We start from the raw sequence: 23,193 nt of genomic DNA, 5'->3' as shown, positions 1-23,193 counted from the left end.
TGCAGTCCAGTTTTGGGCACCAGTTCACAAAAAGGACATTGTGGAATTGGAGAGAGTGCAGAGAAGGGCAACTAAATTAATAAAAGGAATGGAGGAGCCCAGCTATGAGGAGAGATTAGCTGAACTGAATCTATTCTCCCTTGAGAAGAAACGTTTAGGGGGATATGATCACCCTGTATAAATATATACACAGTCCATATAGAGAACTCTGTTCTCCATTATTCACTTTAAGATCATTACAAAGAACAAGAGGGCACTCTTTGCGTCTGGAGTGAAAGAAGTTTACGATCCAGATAAAGAAGGGATTCTTTACTGTAAGGTCTGTGAAAATGTGGAATCGGCTCCCTCGGGAAGTAGTTTTAGGAACTACTATAGATTGCTTTAAGAAAAGGTTGGATGCTTATCTAGAAGCATAGAATATAACTGGGTATTAGGGATTTAAAGTAAAAATAACAGTGGCTGTTGATCCAGGGAACATCCGATTGCCTCATAGAGTCAGGAAGGAATTTTTTCCCCTGTTGAAGCAAGTTGTACCATGGTTTTTTTTGCCTTCCTCTGGACCAACTATGTCTTATAGGGTTTTATACCTGGGATATGTTTATTTTCCTACTGGTTGAACTTGATGGACTGATGTTGTTCCTACTGATGAACTAAATCATATGCGTAATGTTTTATTTAGCCCCATGTTCCACTTTCTTATAGCTATTAATAAGAATATTTACAATAATTTAATCACAAGCTGATAAACATTCATTTGTCTATATTTACATAGATATTCTCCTAAAAAGAAAAATATACACTGAGATTTGATTACTTTGAATGTTCACTTGCCTTGTATACAGTAACAGACAGGATAAAACAACATAAGTCTATATGTTAGGTTAAATAAACATTATTACTTTTTTCTACTCTTGTTTTAAGCACTCCATAGTTCAAGTAGTGTACAAAATAGTATAGTATATACTGAATACTAAAGTGCTAAATCAGAGTGCTGAATACAAGCTTCAAATTTGTACTCTATAGTTCAAAAATAAATACCTAATCCAGTTCTTTATTTACACGTTGATATTTTTTTTTTTTGCTTTCAAAATTTAATATATTCATTATTTCATATTTATTGTAAACATATGTACAATTGACAGTCTATAGTAAAATTTGTACCATGAAATGTATAAAGAATGTACATTCTTTAATTTGCATGGTAAGGCATTGTTGATCTCGTAATCGCAACAAAAATTGCTGAACACTACAGAGCAGCTACATCTCAGGCTGTGAAAATCATGCTTGGCTAGTTTTGTAAACTGTATCCAAAGGTTTTTTTTAGAATGACTGGAGAAAACACTGTCCTATGGTCACCAACTTGCACAGAGACACATTTGTGTTTTTGATTTTTTATACTTGTGGGAGGTCAGAGATGTTTTGTGCTTTTTCTGATGTATCCCCCTCAGTTCTTTGGTAACAGAAGAAAAAACTTGATCCAGCCTCTCTGAGCTTGGATTTTATCTCTTGGGGATGTGCATCTACAGGAAGCAGTTGCTGGTCCCCACCACAGTGTAGAAAAATAGAAAAGTCTTCTGGGTTAGATGGCTTGAATTTGAGAGCACAGAGATGAATGAGGTCAGCTACTGTCTGCGATGGCTTCAGAAGGATAGTCTTTGTAGTGCAACCATTCACTGGATCTTGATGGGCAACTCTTAAAAAGTTCTGAAATAGACATTTTTGAAAACATTAATGGATGGACATAATTCTATGTTGCGCCAACCTCAAATTATTAGTTTTCCCTGTTTACATTTTTTTTGTTTCACAGACTAGGTACTTTAGGTACACAGACTTTAGGTGAATGGATAGTAACCAACCAGGATTTCAAACCACAACTTTCCCAAGATCAAATGAAGCAGCTAATAGTCATGAAATAAATTGGATTTGGCCAAATCCATCTGAGGATAAATATTGTGTACCTGGGGTCATTGTTACCACTTTCTAAAAAATATATATATATATATATGTATATATATATATATATCACAGTCTGTATTTTTTTGAGAATTCTGCAGCAACGCCTGATAGAAAACCTGTTTTTGTGCCCTATATTTTAAACCAAAATAACAATAGAAAAAAAAACTGAAAATTTGCCATGATCATCTCCAGATATGCACAAAATCAGTCCTGAGTATTAGAAATACAAAAATAATACAATGCTATGCTTTAATAATCACACACAGCAACAGCTATACCACATATAGGGATAAATAAAGAATTGCTTTGAAACCCCTGCAAACTACATAGGATTGCAAATATTATTATAAATATCAAGTAAAAGGGTAAACATGAACATTCCAATAATTTTGAAAAGAGCCAGCCCAAATATTGCAGCAAGCAAATATGTAAAGCAGCATGTAATAACAACTTTATAGTGACATTCTGAATTTGTTGTATTTTGTAGCAACCCAAGAGCTCTGCATGTTACAAGAGACCTTTGCTGCTATAGCTCTAAGTTCCATAATTATTTGCTTTTTCTTCCCTACTCTGTATTACCTATTTCTAGTTCTATTTTGCAACTATTATCCTTTATGGCAACGTGGTATTAATGTAAAGCCATAGATAATTCACATAATATTATGTAATAGTAATATAGATAAATTTATGTGAATTATCGATAGTAATATAGGACTTCACACCGAACACTTCACTGGTCACCAATTTCATTTATTAATGTAAACCTGCTTTAAAGCCACATTTTGGACAGGATGGGAAAGTGCTGAAACCCATTTCATGTGATGATCTCTGGAAAAATCCTTACTTTGGTGATTTATGCTATGCTAATAGGTGGGGAGAGCAGAGTGACATCTGACATACAAATGAACTCCACAATCTAATATGAACGCTGCAGCCAGACTTATCCTTCCTTCCCACCTCTCCTTTTCTGCTGCATCTTTTCGCTCCTCAAATGACCTACTAATGACTTCCTCATTCATACCCTAATCACATGCACAGCTCCAAGACTTTTCTTGCGCTGGGGCGACTCCCTGGAATGGTCTTTCTCGTCCTATAAAACCCCCACTTCTTCCCACCATTCCATATTTCCCCTCCTATTGTTTGTTCTTCAGGGAGGGTCCTCTCCTCCTCCTGTGTCAGTGTCTGTATCTGTCTGTCATTTGCAACCCCTATTTAATGTACAGTGCTGCGTAATATGTTAGCGCTATATTTAGGTATTCCCTGAGTTAATGACATCCGACATACAGGTGACTCCTAGATAGGAACGGGGCTTCCCTGCTCATTCGTGTGTAGGACAAAGGCTTGATGGAGGCAGGGGGCGGTTGGCCCTGGTAACATCTTGTAACTCTTTAATGACCAAGAAAACTCTGCGACTGTTTCTTTTTGCATATCAAAGCTCTGTTTGCTGCAGGAGTTAATGAAAGTTTTTGTTTTTGCTTTGTTTTTGTGCTTTGTTTTTGATTAGCTCACAGTGAGGATTTTATACAGTAACTGACACCTCGCTGTCTAATATTATGTTAAAACAAACATCTGTCCTAATTGCATTTATTAAAATAATGTACCTGTTCAGACTTACATACAAATTCAACTTAAGAACAGTTTAAGAACAAACCTAAAGTCCATATCTCGTATGTAACCCGGGGACTACCTTTAAATCCTGATTTTTATTATTATTATTATTAATATTATTAATAATAATATTAATATTAATAACTCATTAGTGTTATGCTTATCCCAGGTTTAGTACTTTTTTTCTTACATTGTTCTGTCAGTCCCCTAAAATCTTTAACGTCTTATACATTTAGAAGAAAATACTCTACACCTTAATATTCCGCCTAAAATAATTTACATTCATATCCTTTAAAAGCATGAGTGGGGTACCTGTAGGTCATTGAGTGAAGGCAAGCCTTGTCTCCTCCGATGCCATTCAGTGAGTGACAGCACAGCATCCTGGGGGTGAGTATGTAATGAGCACAGCACAGACAGGGCGGCAGATACACTGGTCAGATAATAACCTCCTGATGAGGAGAAAGAAACAGAATTAGGAGGGAATGACATTAGTGCCTTTTTAAAATTAAAGTAAATAAAAAAAAAAACAGTATTCAGATTGCATACCTTTTGTTATAGTTTAGTATTGGTTAGAAAACAAAGGTAAACTGGTTGGCATACAACACAATCTGTTTTTCATTAAACAAAAAAGTGTACATGAAGACTGGCCCAGTGTGTGTTTGCATTATACTAATATAAAATTAAAAATATTCTTACCTTCTCCCATAAGGGATTCTTGTGGCAGCAGTTCTATGGTGTACTGAGTATCTATCAGTATATGGGGCAGCTCACATAGAGCCAATACATAGCACAGAGCAGGGAGAAATTCATCTGCACCACAAGCATCATCTGGAAGAGACAAGAGCACCTTATGTCATACAATGTATCTAACTCACTTCTTATGGGAGAATATTGTAATGTATTCACATTTCCTATTACCATAAAAACAAATTAAAGAGGAATTCAACAAAATAATTACAATGGGTCAAATTTATTAAAGCTCCCCAAGGCTGTACAAGATAGACTATCATTAAGGAACCTGGGTGATCCAACAAACCCAGAATGCATATGGTTTAGGATTAAAAACATTTGAAAACTAAGAGCAAATGATGTTTAAGAAATCATTTCCAGGGTTGCTAGATCATCCAGGTTCTCCCATCATAGTCTCTTTTGCAACAACAGAAATGTATCTGCCCAAACACAATCTTTTGTAGAATGTGCACTTAGCTGAGCATGTTCAGCTAAGTTTACTTTACTTTACTTGGTGTTCAATGTACAATTGCCACAATGTAGGAAATCCTGTGTACATGAGTGGGAGTTATGTAATTCTGGTCTGGCCAACCAAGAAGTTTCCAAATCCAGAAAACGACCTGGTAAAGATTTTGATCCTGTCATGGAAGCAAAAGGGTGTTTTTTTACCCCTTTAAATATCTGTAAACTATTCTGTTTTTGTGAAATTATGCAATAATGTTTATTTATGTACTATGTTTTTTTTTCAGTGTATATGGGTCAGCAGATCTAGATATATAGACAGATGAATAATTGATTTGCCGGTCTGGAAAAAAATGTCCTATAGGCCTAAACTTATTAAAGAATTTTAGAAATTCTTCAGCACCCCAGTGCTGCTTAACTAAATTCCAAGTGTCTGGGATCCTGCAATTATGCTTGGCAACTATGTTTACCAGTAATTTAGAACTACAAAACACCTTCCTTTCCTTCTCTCCACAACATGTGGGTAGGGGTGTAGTTTTCAGATTGTGCTGGGAACAATACTAAATGATAAGAATGAGCACAGTCAGAGAACAAGTTCACATGATTCCTGGTAATGTTAATAGACATACTTGCAACATATCTGGCACTTCCTGATCAGATATGACAAAACACTTTTAATTATATGTTTAACAGACCAAAAGGGTGCACACTGGGAAAGTTTATTGTCAGGGTTACCCAACATTTTATACTTTTGGTAGAGGAAAAATGACTGCTTATGGCAGCGTAAAGGCTAAATAGGGCTCTGTACTTAGTATTACCTTGTTGTGTATCCATGCTTTTATAAACCCCTCTGCAGGTCTGTAGCAATAGGCGGACCTTGTCACAAGGGGAATATTTTAATTGCAGTCTTAGCAATTTCTGACGAATCTTCTCCAGATCTGGTCCCGCAGGAGCTTTAAGCTTTACACCAAGAAGGGATGATCCACCTTTCTTAACAGTTTGCATATTCTTCCCAAGTTTTTCCAGTTCTCCTTTCTCCTCCATGTCTTTCTGAATTTCAGACATCAGACGTGATTTTAGGGGCTTCAGTGTAAGTCGGTGAAGTGATTTTTCCAAGACACGTTCTGTAGCAACATATAGGACAGTTCTGTTGGTGTTATAACCTTAGCAACATACACCGCCATGATATCTATAACATATATCTCACAATCCTCAATACACTGAATTTGGAAATATTGCTACAAACATGCTGCCTGATCAGAAGTATAATACAAAAGAGAAAATAGAGGCACACACAAGTTTCTTAAAAAGATAACAAGAATTGTGTTAAATGCTATACCCAAAATTAACCAATAAATAAGAAAATGAAAGATCACAAGACCAGGTATTCAAAATTAAAACACACTGGCCCTAATTTATTAAGGCCCTCCAAGACTGGAGAGGATACACTTTCATCTGTGAAGTTGAGTGAATCAGCAAACCAGGGATGGATTTCATAAAGTAAATTGCTATTTGTTAGCAAATGTTTTCAGTCCTGGACCAGATCCATTCCAGGTTTGCTGTGTCATCCAGCTTCCCTGATAAAAGTGTCCCCTCTCCGGTCTTGGAGAGCTTTAATAAATCAGGTCTACTGTATCTACATATGTACACATAAAGAACAAACATACAGGATTTGTGATAAAACTCTTAAGTCAGACTTGTCATACAAAACCAATATTTTATTGCTTCCTTTGTCCCTTTTGAAATTATATCCTTTCATATCTTGTCACAGACAGGATAATTCATAGTAAAGCTGCACAAAATTATGGAAATTACCATTAAAAGCAGGTATTCCCATAGGCAGATTCCATTCTACACCTGTTCTGGTAACATTTATTTCTTGTTTTGATCTCCAGGATAGATTCTTCTCAATAGGGATCAATCAATAAAACTCTCTTCCTCTCTATACCCAAACATGGAAAAATATTTGGCTAAAGTTTCACTAACTACTTTGCTAAAGCCTCAATTTTCAGTTTTTGATAAGCAACAATTATGTACATTCAAAAATGCAGGTGATATATCAGAGCCATTTCTGGAGCCTCACTAACCTTGTTCATCGGGTACAAGTGCTTCCAGGTGCATCTCTGCATTTTCCCTCAACATATGCTTCATGCGATCCATAAAATCTCTGACATCCTTTAATAAAGACTTATTAGTTGTTGGTTCAGCCTTTGTCTTATCTTTTACTTCTTTACTGTTACTCAGTTCCATATTTTGAAGAAAGGATTGCAGTTCCTTTCCAAACTCTGTTGATATGTCTTTTCCCATTTCCTCTATTAATATCATCATTTTTCTTTCTGGGGATAAAAGGGACAAGAAAGCTCCACTAACGGCTCGAAATGAGGAACGACCACTTTTCTTTTTTTTTCTACGTGTAAGCTGGGGAGACTTTCCACCATCCTCTGATGTTATATCTTCTGCACTGCTGATGGATCCACTATCCTGCTCTTCCAAAGAAGCTACTCCATTAACATGGTTGTCTTTTCCATCCTTTAGGTCCTGCGTTTTTGTCACTGAAGAAGGAACATTGTAGTCACCCACATCTTTAGACCGCATTGGCGACAGTTTTATGCTAAAGTCACGACTACCTTTACTTAAACTCTTTCTCAAACGTTGTCTAAGAGATGACCGAGGTTTCCTATATTCTTGGTCTTCTGATAATTCCTCATTTTGTTTGGTTTCAGTTCCATTTGAAACCTCCACTGGCACCACTTCTTCTTCTTCTTTTACAACTTCCTCACAGGGTACTGGAGGTGGTGGGTTTAGAGGAGGAGAGAGTGAACCGGAATTTTCAGTAGATACTCTAACTTTGGTACTTTTTTGAAAATGGGAGCGCTTAAGTGCTCCAAAATCCTTGGATTTGAAAAGAGGATTTAAAAAAAAGAGTGCACCTTCTTTACCTCCTAAGGAAACCTCTTTGGGGCTACGAGTTTTGAGTGCAGGAACAAGTGTTGGGCTGATAGTGTCTGGTAGGTCTGGAGGAGGTGTCAAGGAGAGTGTAAGAGAGGTAGTATTGAAAGTTGAAACTAAAGTATTATCACGAGCATTAAGTGAGGAATTCCAGAACTCTAAAAAGCAAGAAAAAAAACAAAAAAATACTGATTTAAAAGGTAAAATGTGCCAGTCCTTTTCACATCAATTGTCTACATATTTATTTCTGCATTTGTTTTATTTTGACAAAACCTAAGAGAGCATATAAATCCATTCACCCCACAATTTCGGCCATCACAGTGATAGCGATGACCCTTATCAATTGATTACTGTGCTATTGAAACGGTAAGCACACCCTTGGCCCCAAAAGCTGACTTGGCCCTTTTTGTTAGCAGAAATTGCATAAATTCTTATCGGCGTCCAACATTAAAATTTCACATTGTGAAATTTTTGACTGCTCCTCCATATTACATTCTTTACATGCCAACTCATGATTTCATAACTTTGCCTCTCTTCTTTTTGAGCATCCTCTAAAAGACTCTGTGTTAATTACTTGAAAGGTTGAAAGGTTGTATTTGTGCTTTAACTTGATATTTTCGACAAATGGTTTAATGTGCAGATCATACGCACTGAATTGTGCAGAATAAATATTTGACTTGATGACTGCAAATTGTTAAGACCCTAAATCAGCAAAGAAATGTCAAACCATATACTTCCTCAAGGCTTCAAAGTTGGTATGGAGTTCTCTTTAATGGTGTTTTCAGCTTGCACCTAAAATGTCAACTAATACTGTGAATAAATGACTCTATCTTTGATTTATACTTCCACAGTACATTGGGGTCTGATTTATTAAAGCTCTCCAAGACTGGAGAAGCTAGGATTTCATGGGAGAACCTGGGGAATCAAGCAAACCTAGAATGTATTTCTTGAAATCATTTGATATTAGTTAGCAGATGTTTTCAATTCTGGACCAGATCCATTAAAGGTTTGTTGGATCACCTAGGCTCTCCCAAGAAAGTTTTCTTCTCTTCTTCTCCAGCCTTGGAGAGCTTTATTAAATCAGGCTTATTCTTCCGAATGGCCAGGTCTTTACCTGTATGTTGTATTCTTAATGAAATGTGATTTATGAATAGTCATTTATCCCACACACTTTTATTTTTGTAATCTCTAATTGTAGTTGTCTTCACACCACCTGCTGATCCCAAATAAAGTTTTGGGGCTTTAATACTCAGAATGGCTGTGCCTCCCCAAGTCTCTGCCCCAGCATTTTTGCTGTGTTCTGATTTACCTAACAAAATATTATCAGAGGTATACAAGATGTATTGTTTTTTTTCCTGAACTGAACCAATTTTTATTAAAAATCAGTTTTTCCCTGGTTTGGGTAGGAGGAGTGATCAGAATGTGAGGATGTTTTTTCCTATTGTCATTATTGTTATTTGTGTACTGTTTGTGGCTGTTTCACAGATTTGCATTTGTTATGTATAGAGTTTTAATACTTATACTAAAATTGGTAAAGAGAATCTTCAAGAAAAAGTTGACCCACTGGCCCACCAAATCTTCAGCTTCTTTGCATGACATTTTCTTATTGTACTCACAACTACAGGTATAATGTATATATATTTTTTTTTTTACCATGTCCTAGATTGGAAATAGCTTCCAGCTCTTTTCGTGAAGTCAGTCTTTCTATAGCTGCAGGAAGCCTTAGAGTATAGGGGAGGACGTCCCTGAAAAAAGACCCAAGTTACAATAAATTATAAGCATAGAAGTACAAAGAACAAATGTAGAAAAAAATGCAAGGGTTTCAGCTGAATATGGTTAGATTGAACACTGGGAACTTTAAAATTCTGATCAAACAGATATCTCTTGTACTTGCTTTAGCTTTGTATCATATTTTTAATATTAGCTTGAAACCTAAAGATCAGGGTAACATTTGGATTTCATGCTGACCTAGAATGTTTTAATTTCTATTCTAATGGAGGTAACATGCCATATCTTAAAGTATCAAACTATATTTGGAGTTTACAGTTCACTCACTGGGTTCCTTCCTGAGGGAGAGGTTCATAGCTTTTATACAACAGTAATGGTACCTGCTGGCCACATATCTGGATATTTGGTTTCCCCGACAATTTAACTAGATAAAGTATTGCTCTAGCTGGCTTTGCAGCAGGCCACTAGCATAAGTAAATACTAGCAAATCAGTGTTTCAGGGGATAATTATAAAGCAGACATTCGCCAATCAATTATTGCAGGAGAATCAATTACCTTTCGCAACTGTAGTAAGATACAAGTCGTAAAAGATCTGGAAAGGTGAGTGTTGAATGTTCCAGAGAGAGACCTGGAAGAACAGAAAAAAAATCCATCAAATCAGTTCGGATCAGGAGAAAGGTCAGATATGAGGGCAAGCACTTGATCATATAGTATTCAGTGGAGCAATAGGCATACCATACCTACAGATACGTTAAACCAGAACAGCAGTGGGCTTGGTACTAATATTCTACCTTATCAGTGATTAGAAAAGGTCAGAGTACAGTACAGGAATAATCTGAAAAGAATTCGGCTAAGCATTATATGCATCTGCATTGGTGTCTAGTGATAAGGGAACTGATTCATACAGTTTAAGGTTCAGTCCATATTAAGCGTATCCGCATACTAACTGAAGGTATTTTTTTTGGATTGAGCGATTAGAGGTTAGATGTCACTGTCAAGTTGTTATTGCTATCTGTATAGGAGTGGTGCCTGGGAGAGAGACTAACACGAATTATATTTTTAGACATTTTTATGTATATATACATTTTCTTGTTTATGTATATTTGTGTAAAATGCATGTTTTAATAGTGTATTTAAAAAAATATATATTTTAACTGAGTTCATTTGGGGTATATATATATATATATATATATATATATATATATACCCAATGTTGATGCCATATCTGTTTACATTTTATTGCTATCTGGATAGGAAGATTTACTCTCTCTAATTGTCCAGATAAATTAATTAAAGTGAGGATAAATCCAAAAATTTAAGCATGGACAGAAGAGAAATATTTCCATAGCAATGCTGGGTATTGTAACAATTGTCTCTGTGTGCGTATGTAATTTAATAACTTTTTTTCTGTGGCAGCTTAAGTTCCTTTTACTAATTTAATTGATAAATCAGTATACTTTACATTACTTTACTTTTTTTTAGAGAAGTACACTGTGCATAATACAAATGTGCAATCTGATAGATTTATAATATATTGACAAGTTCCAAAATTAGTTACCTAAAAAAAGCAGTGTGTTTATATCACCAGAAGGTGGCGTAATGATATGACATGCAATTAGCCACATGCCCAAATGTAATAATATGGTCCATACAGAAGGGGTACACCATCTATACTCCACAATCAACAGAAATACCTCTAGGGCTCTATTTATAAATCTGGGAATCTTCAATGCCAGTAAATGATTTCAGGAAATGTTTGATGAAATGTCAGATTCCCTGTTTAGTAAATAGAACCCCTAGTGTTTCACATGTGTGTGTATATTTATATGTATGTATGTATTTATAGGGAGAGAATGACAGAGAGGCACTGGGCATTGGCTGGAATGGTTTATTCATGACTGCTAGGTATTTCACATATGCATGGTAAGGAGATCTAGGGTTTGTGTATGATATGAAGCTAGAGCTATTATCAATGTGGTGATCGGAGAGGGGATAGAGAATCAGGGCTTACAGATTACAACATTGACAGCTTTTTTCCTAAATCTCCCCTTTTTTTGCATTAGCATGTCAAGTAACTCCTAGATTGTAAGCTCTTCGGGGCAGGGTCTTCTCCTCCTCCTGTGTGACTGTCTGGATTGTCTGTCATTTACAACCCCTATTTAATGCACAGCACTGCGTAATATGTTGGCGCTATAAAAATCCTGTTTACTGTTAATAATATTATTATTATTATTAATAATAATAATAATAATAATAATCATAATCATAATAATAATAAAAAAGAAAGAGCATGAGTGTAACAGCCAAGTATCATCAGGAGTACAAGTTCAGGAAATGAAGTAGGAGAATAAAGTGCACTAGCAGCTTAAAGCTGCAATAAATATCTTTAAATACGTCCAGATCAATAATAATTTACCAAATATAATGCAGTCTCCTAGTGGACCAGCGAAATGTTTAATCTCTTTTAGCAATATTCTAGATGGGTGCTGATTTATTACCCAAGATCTGCACATTTATAACCAGATTCAACTGGTAAAATGTGTGAATCTTAAGTATAAATATTTTTTAAATAGACCCATGTCTTGCCTTTAAATGTGCACCAGCAATAATTTCTTGTACTAATTAGGCACTAATGTTTCTTTGTGATTGTAATATGGATAATTTATAAATAAAATCTCAATATGAATGATGTAAAGTGCATCTTTTCTACTCTGTTTTGACCACAGCTGTTTTCATAAACAGCAGTCAACTAATAGCTGAAATTAATATTTTAGTATGCATTCATTTTCAGAAGATCCAGGGAGGTACAAATGGGAAATAATGATGTTTGGAAGGTTGAGGGTGTGTACTTGCTCTTAATAGTAGCTCTTAAAGGGACCCTATCAGGATACAAAAATAGAAGGACCCCTTTGATACAGAACTGCTGCCTCTGAAAGTCATTGGCATTCAACACTTCCGAGAGTGTCAGATCCCTTAACCTCGTCTGTTCAATCATGAATACATCCTCTATCATCCTAGGTGTTTTGCAGTGGCATGTACGCAGGATGTAATTCATTCTTGAAAGCAAGATATGCAGGGATCATACACTGAACTGCACATGCACAGCTCAGTGTACATTTCAGAAAACATTGTGAATAGACAGGTGAGTATGTTTTATTGATATTGATTTTTTTATTTAAACAACCTGGCTGCATTCAATTTTTCATTTTGTAATTTTGTTCTACTTTAAGATATGGGCAACAAAGAATGGTTTTAAAGCTTTGCTGACATCAGGTCTTGTAGTATTACCATTTTATGTAATTTTTTGGAAGCAGACAAGGTATAATAGGAAATTGCAGGAAGACTAGTGAAACAGTTACCTGTTATACTTTCAGAAATCGCACACCCATAGTAAAATGACATAACTACCTAAACTGGGCATAGACAATCACATTTATGTATTGATTTGATGTTGACATTGATGATTAGTATTACGTAGCAAATTTGGTAATTCACCTGAAGATCCCTCATGTATGTATGCTTGATGAATGAAACTTGGCCCAGAGTCATCAGATAGGCGCACACACAGGACCAACTGTTGCCGTGTATTGGATCTCCTCACCAGAAATGTCTAGAAAATAAAAAACATTTGAGTTTTGAGTACAATAAATACTAAAATATGATCAAAATAAAATAATTCTAAAAAGTTTAAAAAATATATGTATACAATTCTCAGAGGAACATGTATGAAATAGTAAAACCTGAAACTTATGAGATAAGTAAATGCTGGTAACAACATAGATCCCAGAGACACAACTCAGTTCTGGAGTCATAAAAAAGAAAATCAGACTAGAAAAACATGCTTACTTCATGCCCTCAAACACATATTTCAATGATATAGATGAGTGAATGGAGTTTGAACATGCATTCTCCTTCAAGCATTCTAAAATTAGGAATCACCTATTTTGTATACCAAATGTAAAATTTGTTATTCATTGGATTCAATTAGAAAAGAGTGTAAGTCAAATTTTACTCATGATTTATACATTTTCTTACTGAATCCATTGGGGAAAATGTGTGACTTGTTGGTAAAATTTGGGTGAATGTTAGATGAAAATATATAGGACAATCAAATGCAAAACTAATGAATGTGGAAGCAAACAAGCTTGCTAGTGATATGCAGTATGATGATATTGATGCAATTACAAATATAAAGAGGTAAAACTTCAAGTAAACCCAATTTCTAATTTCAAAAATAATTTTTAATATTTTTAAGTCTGCAGCTTTCATTAAAACAGCAGATTATTGTCATCTTCTCCTGCATTACCTTGTCACATTCTCTACACCATCACCATTAGCAAATACATTTTGCTGCAGTTGCTGTTTAATTTTATCTTGCAGTTATCTTTGCAGTTTGTTACTATGTGGAAGGGACTTTTACAAAACAATAAGACTTTGGAGTAATGGTGACTTTGTCTTCTGTTTTCATATATTCTTTATTCTTTTGTCTTTCGTATGGAACATTCAAGCTTGCAGTGCAAAAAACTGTAAAAAATGGATTGTACACCTGACACAAACCATGTGGAACAGCTATCTATAACAATTTGCATTGTTTAATGATGACTGTCAGTTGGAGCATCAATTTGTGAGCACTTTGCTGGTATCCTTTATGTTGAAGAAACTACTAGAAAGACTTTGTGTGATTCATTCTAGAAACACTTGGATGAACTCAACATCAACATTAATAGGAGAAGCAATTATAGTGGAAATGTAATTGTCCATCAAAGAAATAAACAAAGAAAAGAATGTTTAAATATGAACACATGAATGGTGTAAGTAGTTCTCAGGAATTAGTCAAGTAAACTTTCTTTCTACCCCTGATTGATGTTGTAAGTATGAGTATAAAAGAAAGTGAAAACTTTTTAAAGGCTTTTTGGTTTTACCTTCAGTGTAAAGAAGACAATGGACACCTTGAGCTGAGTGAAGCATAAAGGAAGAGGTGAGCTAAATGGAAGGGGTGATGTAGAAGAAGAGGAGGTGGAGGTGAGGATTGCAAAGGTTCTCTGAAGGATAAAGAAGGCTTTATTGCTGTAGACGCAGAAACTATGAGAGTGTTGTATAGGTAATCAGATGTGTGTTTCTTTCACCCCTTACCTCAATCTCCTCCACGTTTTCTATTTTTACTTTAAAGATTTTATTGGATTTTAAAATTTTAAGAGGTAAAACAGAAAAAAGAGGTAGGGATTTATATTCCACATTGAAATCTTAACCTTAATCAAAACAATTACAGCAGCATGAACCAGACATAATGGCATACAACACAATAAAAAAAACGAAAATGGAAAGGAGGGGAGAGGGAAACAATCTGGCAACATAATTATAAAGCAATTAACCATCAATAGGAACAACCAGAACAAATTACAGCATTCTTTATTCTGTATTAACTATTCACTGCAATTACATGAACATATAAATCTGCTTATGACTAAGCCCTATTGTGGGACACTGCAAGTAGCTTAAAAACAAGTGCAATAATAGTTTTGATGGCTACCTATCCAAATCTAGCCTTGTTGTCGTTTTAGCGGGGGATAAACATTAAGGAAAAAACAAGGGGGAACGAGGTAGGAGAGATGGGGGGGTTCCACCAGTGGGGTAAATAGCATTGTACTCAATCCATGGCTCCAAGATTTTGTAAACGTTGCCTAGTTTCTTTTTAATGGTACATGTTAGTTTATCATTTGTCATAATCCAATTAGGTTTTGTTTAGGTGAATTCCAAAGGGATGTTGCTCGCTTCCCAATAACACGCTATTGTTATCTGTGCTGCTAAGAAGAAATAGGAAATTACCCGAGCTGAGGATTTTGGAATCAAATCATCTAGTTTAGAGAATAACGCACTGTCAACGCATTTAGGTAGATTGATGTGCAGTACTGAGAGGATCAAGTTGTAGATTCTAATTCAAAATCTCTTGACTCGGGGACAGCTCAACCACCTTTTCTACTTTTACCTTCTGCTTGTTTTAGTTGCTGATAACTGCTGTGGGATTGTGATGTATATACCTTATATACTCAAATATAAACCTGTATATAATACAGGGGTATAACAAAACTTGAATTAACATTAATAGATCAGTGTTTACACCTGGCATGGGCAGTGTTTTTTTGTAGTTGCCATGTGTCTCCTTCTACTTTATATGCATTCTCTGTTAGGGAATTATTGTTACCTGCATGAAGATGATCTACCCAATCTACAATAATGATATTGCTTTCACTATTTAAAAAATATTTAAATGGCTACCCTGTCTGGATAAACTCCAAAAGATGGAATTGAATTTCCTGCAAAATGTCTCATGTATAACAATGATATATAATGATATAAAGGATTATACCGGTATAAATAAAAAGTTGAAATGTAATGGAGTGCATTCCAAACATCCTGTTGCATTGGAAATTTCACTAATGGTACACAGACTGCAAAAAGTAAACTGGCATGGGTTTCCCTGTACTATCTAGAATTAAAGAGAAATATTGAGTATACATTACCTTTGTATATTGATATCGCTTTCAGTCCCACCAGGTAGTGGGTACACTTATCAAGCAGGACAGCTAAAGGTACAGCAACAAATTGGCTTCTTTTATTTTTGTTAGAGGTATAACCTCTGTGAAGTTTTTTTTTCTGTTGCCCATCATTTCCTGTTCCTGGGTTGACCAGGATTCATGTTAAAAGAGGTCACAGTAGCAGTTACCCACAACACTTTTTAACTTTATTCTTTTCCTGGATCTCTGTTTTAAGCCCAGGAAAAGCTTACCTTGTGTTTGTGGAAGTATGTTTGGATACCTAATTTAAATGTTGTGTATTAGATTACATTTTGTGTTTATTGCACTAATAAAATTACATATATGTTTAACACTACAGTTATTATTTCTTCCATTTACTCAGAAATCAGCATGGTATTGTCAGTACAGTATTATTATGTAAAGGGCTCCATGTTATTTTTGCTAGAGACATCATTTTGGATAAAACTGGTCCCGAATGCATAACTATATTTACTAGATATTTTGTCTTTATGTAACATTAAAAGCAACTTTTCTTTGTATAGTTTGGATTGCAGTCCTATTCTATGGTCCATTGAGGCAATATGAATATCTCTTGTATACCAAATCTGTGTATAGTGAGATATTTCTCACTTGCAACATAAGCTATTTTGAAACACTGCCTTTAAGAGAGCAACTCTCCTGATGTAGACCTTTCCTAGCTTTTGCCCTCATTTTATTAGCTGTGGATAAATGTTCCTGCTATTGTCAAGGTGTGCAGACCATTTTGTGTTCATTTGGATTCTTCCTTCCCTATGTGCATTGAGATAATTATACATTTGTTTCCTTTCATCTCCATGGGGCACATGTCTCCAAGTGACAGCCTGATAACAGATCACCAACTTTTCACTCTCCACTTTTTAAAATCTGATTACCAACTGCAATTCGCCACTTTTATTTTCAAAGCAGTGGCACCTATAAGTAGTGATTTTGCCAAATGCTAAGTTGTAGCAATGACAGCTAATTGCCTTTTATTAATAGGATGAGATGAAAATGCCATTATTTTTGCAGAAAAATGTCACTTTTCTTCCAATCAGCATGATAGCCACTATTTAAAATATTTATGACTAAATTTACTCCATTCAATGCTTTAGCAAAGACCTATCTATTCTCCCTGCACACAATACACATAATAACATGAAGAATATATGCACAGTAATGGTTATGAACTGGACGTAAGACTTACCCCTGATGGTTCTCTCTGCAGTATATGCAGGGCTGTAGCAGAGTTGACACTGAGGTGAAGCCATACACTTTGTGTAAGAAGAAGCCGGTCAGTAATGCTGACTGGTGTGGGTGAGCCTCTTAGAGATGGGGAACGTGGGGGGTCTTTATTTGGGTAATCATAAACAGGTTCTGATGTGCTGGACAGACAATAAAATAATTGGAAGTTAGAATGAATTTATCATTCGACAAGAAATTTTACCCAACATTTGCCCTACATTAAATTAACCCTGTTACTAAGATTCACTATTTCACGTGTGTATTATAATATAATGATAATTTATATAATAATATGAATATCTAAAATAAATGACAATGTATATAATAGTAAAATTATAATATATATATTACTATATTAATACAGTGGCTTTTAACTATTTTCATACAAAGGTAACATGACAAATATTGACCTCAAGAAGAGTGTGGGTAAGTACCGGTAATCAAACAGGATTTGCAAATCATCTCTTTTAATAGAAAATATTTTATGGTACTATTCATTTTATTTATAAAATTTCCTTGTGGGAATCTTGCAGGTCCACATGTTTCAATGGCAGTAATTGATTCCCATCATAGAATGTTTGAGGGAAAGTCAGATTCTCTATTTGTAAGTAGAGCCCTTTAAATGGTTTGGTTGTGAAAATCACCCAACATTTACCCATGTTGTGTCATTCACAATATTCAAATAATTGCCTAGCTTTAACTATGGAAGGAAATATATTTTTAAGTGTTTCTTTTTACTTTTGAGCCGTGGATTTTTAGCTGATGAAGAATGCTGAACACGGTGGCTTAGAGTTTAGTACCCCAGCTAGTGTTGGTCAAATATCTCACTATTCGATTCAACAGCTATTTGATCGAATAGGGGGGTATTGTTTAGGTGATCAAATGCCGAATTCGAACACCATTAAAGTCAATGGTGGGAAAGTTTGGAATATTTTTCCTGACAGAGGAACATCAGCTCTCCTGATTGCTCTTGCAGTCCTTTAATAGTTGTATGTGTTCTTGGATGCTTGACGCTTGAGCTGTCATCAGGGTTTACCTTTCCTCAGCCAATCACGGAGCACTAGAGGTGATGAATGGGGAGACTTGTCCCCATTTAACCTCTAGTGCCCGTGGGATCCCACACTGACAGAAGGATTCCCACCGCTGTGCAGCTGTGGCTGTGTAGCCACTAGGGAATGTTTGAAGGAATGTCAGATTCCCTGTTTTATAAATAGAGCTTTTAGTGTTAGATTATATTATAGTAGGGTTACACCTCCTGTTGAGTTTTTATTGTTCTCTGGGTTTCAGCTGGAGAGCTTTATTCTCTCTATTTATACTGATGACCTTTGTAATTGGGACAAAATGTGATTGGTAGTCCAAAATGTTGAAGTGGTTATCACAGCAAAAAATAAGAGAAAATCCTCCATCTAGGACTCCTCCTGTGGAACCTGTTGCTTCTCCAGGGCAGGAAGTGTAGGAAAATCTCCATAGTTGGACACAGGGAACAAAGAGTTTAAAGCACCTGATTAGGTTATGCCCTGCCCTATCAATAGTTACATATACGCAAAAAAGGCACAGATCCAAATCTTCAGATTCAAACTTCCAAGTATGTCCCTGACTGTAGGAGCTAAAGCCCATCTCTAGACAAAATAAAACCTTTGTCTATCCCTCGCTCACACCATATTCTAACCCTTCCTACATGATCAGACCTGGTCTTAATGTAAAGAAAGGGATACTCACCTACACTAGATATGAAAGAACCAGAATAAAAATAAACTCAACCTAAATAGTGCAGCTTTGGTGTCAGGGGACACAAATTCACTTGTACAATGGGGCCTGCTCTGGCCAGCGTCTGCTAGTCCCCTAGCATCATGCTTTGGTCCATTCAGAAAAGGACCTCACCATAGACAGCCAAACGTACCATGTACACCCAAGAAAAAAACTAGAGCAGGAAAGAAACAGAGGAAGATAAAAAGAGGATGCAGTGACCACAGTTTTAGGTGAGTACATTTTTTCCTCAGCAGCTAAGTAGAGGGGGTGGGAGTTAGGTGAAGGAGGAGAATTGCCTTTAGGCTTGAAGATCAGCTTCAGACTTAAAGGTCTGTAGTTACTAGATAAAGATTTGATTTTTTTGAAATATAGGCATCAAAAGTGGCCTTGCATCAATCAATTATTATTAAGAAATTTAGGCCAGTTTCTTTAAATATTAGAAAATAAAAAAAAATAAAAATGTTGTAAGTACAGTAAGTCCAGAGTAAATGGGCCTGATTTATTAAAGCTTTCTAAGCCAGGAGAGAATACACTTTCATCAGTGAAGCTGGAAGATCCAGCAAACCTGGAATGGATTTCTTCAAAGTCATTTGCCATTTACTGGCAAATGTTTTGAATCCTGGACCAGATCCATTTCAGGTTTGCTGGATCACTCAGCTTCACTGATGAAAGTGTCTTCTCTCCAACACTCGCCTTGGAGAGCTTTAATAAATCAGGTCCTATGTTTGCAAATTTGCCTTAGGCTTGTGTTGGCTTAAGCTACGTACACACTTCCAATTATTATCGTTGGAAAACGAACAACGAACGATCCTGCACGATATCTACGAACGATCGTATAGCACCGATCCTGCACATAGAGATAACGACACGATCGTTCGTAGATATTGTACACACAATAGATACGATCGTTTAAGCGATAGAGGAACTATGTGCACGACGGGAAAGTGAACGAACGTTCGTTCATTACGCATGCTCAGCCCATGGACGATCAACGAACGACCGTACACACGAACGATGTTCAACGATCGTCGTCCAATCCGATCCGCCGGTCCGGTCATTCGTTTCCAACAACTTTCCTCGTTCGTCGGCGTCGTTGGTTACTTATTTACGAACGATTTTTTGCCCAATCGATCGTTCGTCGTTCGATTGGAACGATAAAAATTGGAAGTGTGTACGCACCTTTATTCAACTAGTTTGATAAGCTTTTGACATTATTAGGAGTTCATTGCCAGGTTATTTGATTTGCATTTGACCTTATTCTGACCTGCTTTGAGGAGATTGTGCATACCTTTAGATTTCTGTATGGAAAGGCCTATCTACATAAACCTTTATGCTAGGGCTATACTGGCAGTTGTTAGTAACTCAACCACGCTATTGTGTATCACAATGTTTTTTAGCTGGTACATAAGACATTTACAGTAGTTTCATTACTAATCTCTCTATTTCAAAATAACACGCAACAACAATTTATTCATGCACTAGAAAATATCAGCAGTTAATCTCTAATCTTTTTCTCTGTAGATTTAAATTGAGGCATGAGATAAATTACTGAGCAATTGCTCATTTAGTAGATTCTTGAGAGATTTATCACTTTTAAGTGTACCTCATGAGACTAATCTCCTAACAATCGCTCAACAATCCATTACCACAGAAGAATGATTTTTGCACAAAGTACATTTTTTCAGTAAGATTAAAAAATGTCCAAGTAGCCTTAGGCTACCATAGAGAAATCACAGAAATTGAGCTGTCATACAAATCAGTCTGGCGTATGTATATCTTCTCAGTGTGATTTTGAAAATGCAACGTGTGGGAGTTTTACATTAACAAGCATTTGGTGACCTGTGTGTGTTTGTGTAGTATGCTATATGACCAGCAGACACTGATTAATATTTATACATTGCAGACTAAAAAACATGCAAAATACTTGCAGGGAAACATAGAAAAAATGCACTGACATATATCATAAGTTCATCACACAAACATGTAATTCATCACATGCAGTAAATGCACAGAAAACGGTATTGTCGTGCGTGAATCCAGCGTTCGGAATAACACATGCAGAACAATACAAATCCTTTGGTAAATGAGAGGCGGTTTGATTTAAACTAGATACATGTCTTATTCTGTTAATAAACCCCCTTGTTACACTAAGCACAACTGAATTGGTAATAAAACATCGCCATTGCAATGAATGTGATGCTTTGACTAATACAATATTAATGTGCTTAGATTTGGTGTGTTTGCTGCAGGGAGCTCTGACCATAATGACAGTGCTGAAAATTTGGAAACTGAGAGGAAAGCTGTTTTTGGATAAATACCTTATCGTGTTGGGTTCCGACACACTCTCCATGCCAGGAATTCCAGTTTGCTTCCTCCTTCGTACGAGATGCTTGGTCTGAATTTGGGAACAGGATTACAGTGTCACATTGCTATCAAAGCAGGAAAGATTATTACTCATGGTTGAACTTTTGGCAGAACACAGAAATACTGTACTGGATGTAAAGCTAAATACGCTGGATTCTTGATACTACAGAACTTTTCTTGTTTTAGTTAAATGCAATTTAGTCTGTACAGGAAAGTTATGTAAATAAACCTTTTAAAGAAACATTGTTCCACCTATAGATTAGAATGAACATAACCTCTATTTTACGACACCTGGTCTCCGTAAAGACTTGTAACTCTTGTCAGTTAGGAGTTAACAGTGTATCGTCACTATGAATTCATATTATTACTGTACATAATAGACAATAGTTCCATAAAAATAGATTAAGAAAGTAATAACTACACTTACCTTGCTTCTCCCTTGGGACACAGACTGTGGAATCTCTCGCACTCTCTTTTCCAACCCCTATGGGCGTTCCCAGGGTGACTAACCCTTAGGGTGTTGCAAGGTATATACGCAGCTCCTTCACTCATTATTTCCATGGGTCCTCCCCTTCTTGCCTTTCACTGTATTTCTCTTCAGCTCTTCCCACATGCCTGCTCTGTAGAGACTTGTGAAATTAAAGAAGCTTTATAGATTCCAAGAGGGAACAGCTAGGGGCTCAGGGATAAAATATTAACTGCTTTATAAATCTGTTTTTACAATCATAATCTTATTATAGTATGGGATTTAGACTCTTGAAAACTGTCTAAGGAGACATCCCTGTGCTGCTTGTGATTTGTAAATTCCCATATTCATTGACATGCTATATTTTATGTTATTTTAATACTTCTAACTTTTGGCTAGACTTTGAGCATGTTTTATTAATATGAACTGCAATCAGTAAAAATAACATTGCTACTCCAATGGAACCAAATATCCTGTAGGTAAACAGTTTTCTTTACCATGAATAAAATAATTAAGGGTAATATAAGGGAACTGTAAAGTGAAATGCGTTATTGTTTCATGTAAGCACACTTGCAAATGACTGAAATCTATCAAGAAAATAAAGAAAGTTGCAACCTCCCCTACACCATGGACATTCATATTATCATTATGATAAACCAAAACCTGGTCGCAACAATCCTGGCATCCGGTAGGTGGAGAATTTGTGTTTTACCAACAGCTGAGAGGGTCACTTTAAAAAAGGTAGGTGCCTTGGAATGCACCTCAATTGTGCAACACCTGTACTATAAAAGGAAGGTGTATATGAAAGTATGTCTAACAGGGCCATTGATCACATTACTTTTGGGGTCCATCAATGGCGGTCACATATAAAACTGGAAAAAAAGAAAACTTAAAGCAACCAAGATTTATTTCTTCAGAAGAAAAATTTATTTAGTTGCCATAAGCAAAAATGTCCATGTTGCTCTAGTTTTGGTAAAGCAAGTTTTTACAGCGTGATGACCACACCAATGATACTTTTGGCCCCATTGTGGAGTTTAGACCTGGGCCCTACCTTCAGCAATCACTGGACCACTGCTGATGGTAATTTTCTATCATTTCTTTTTTTGATAAGGTCCTTTTCAATTAGAACAAGGTCCTTCACAGCAGGAGTCCTTTCACATGGTAAACACCTTTTTAGAAGGGATTTCTCCCCAGTTTTCCTCTTCACATCAGGAGCAGACATGTGTTACCAGTTCACCTGAAATTGTAACTTCACCAGCAACTCACTTTTGAATACAGGTGATCTTCTACTACTGTCTTCCATTGCTGGGCTATAACAGATTATATTATCGAATGCAGAGCCGGAGAAGGGAAACCAATGGTAGGTGATCTGCTCGTATGGCCTTG

General features: G+C 36.0%; 1 protein-coding gene across 2 annotated transcripts; it reads right to left on the bottom strand.

Moving 5' to 3' along the window:
• Positions 1 to 709: 709 nt before the first annotated feature.
• On the bottom strand, positions 710 to 21,887 carry RIN1 (Ras and Rab interactor 1). 2 transcript variants are annotated; one of them, XM_072422994.1, is made up of 11 exons: positions 21,769 to 21,887; positions 21,296 to 21,372; positions 17,191 to 17,368; positions 12,928 to 13,042; positions 9,988 to 10,060; positions 9,358 to 9,449; positions 6,843 to 7,862; positions 5,574 to 5,879; positions 4,261 to 4,392; positions 3,877 to 4,013; positions 710 to 1,704 (listed from the first exon to the last, which is right to left on the bottom strand). In XM_072422994.1, exons 2-11 carry the CDS (start codon positions 21,325 to 21,327, stop codon positions 1,393 to 1,395), a joined length of 2,397 nt encoding a protein of 798 aa, XP_072279095.1. In that variant the 5' UTR covers positions 21,328 to 21,372; positions 21,769 to 21,887; the 3' UTR covers positions 710 to 1,392. The 2 variants fall into 2 exon arrangements, with proteins under 2 accessions (XP_072279095.1, XP_072279097.1); XM_072422996.1 differs by lacking the exon at positions 21,769 to 21,887 and having other exon boundaries at positions 21,296 to 21,733.
• Between the last annotated feature and the right edge of the window lie 1,306 nt (positions 21,888 to 23,193).

Source organism: Pyxicephalus adspersus, chromosome 9 (assembly GCF_032062135.1).
Source record: "Pyxicephalus adspersus chromosome 9, UCB_Pads_2.0, whole genome shotgun sequence".
Lineage (NCBI taxonomy): Eukaryota > Metazoa > Chordata > Amphibia > Anura > Pyxicephalidae > Pyxicephalus > Pyxicephalus adspersus.
Note: the sequence above shows the minus strand (reverse complement) of the source record. Positions and strands in the feature narration are given on the sequence as shown.

Excerpts from the sequence above, each read along its gene's own strand:
- RIN1 (XM_072422994.1), bottom strand. The coding sequence starts at position 21,327 with ATGGAGAGTGTGTCGGAACCCAACACGATAAG. Across the intron at positions 10,061-12,927 it reads CATACATGAGGGATCTTCAG|GTCTCTCTCTGGAACATTCA; the intron begins GTGAATTACCAA and ends CTGTTCTTCCAG. Across the intron at positions 5,880-6,842 it reads ACTTGTACCCGATGAACAAG|AACGTGTCTTGGAAAAATCA; the intron begins GTTAGTGAGGCT and ends ATGTTGCTACAG.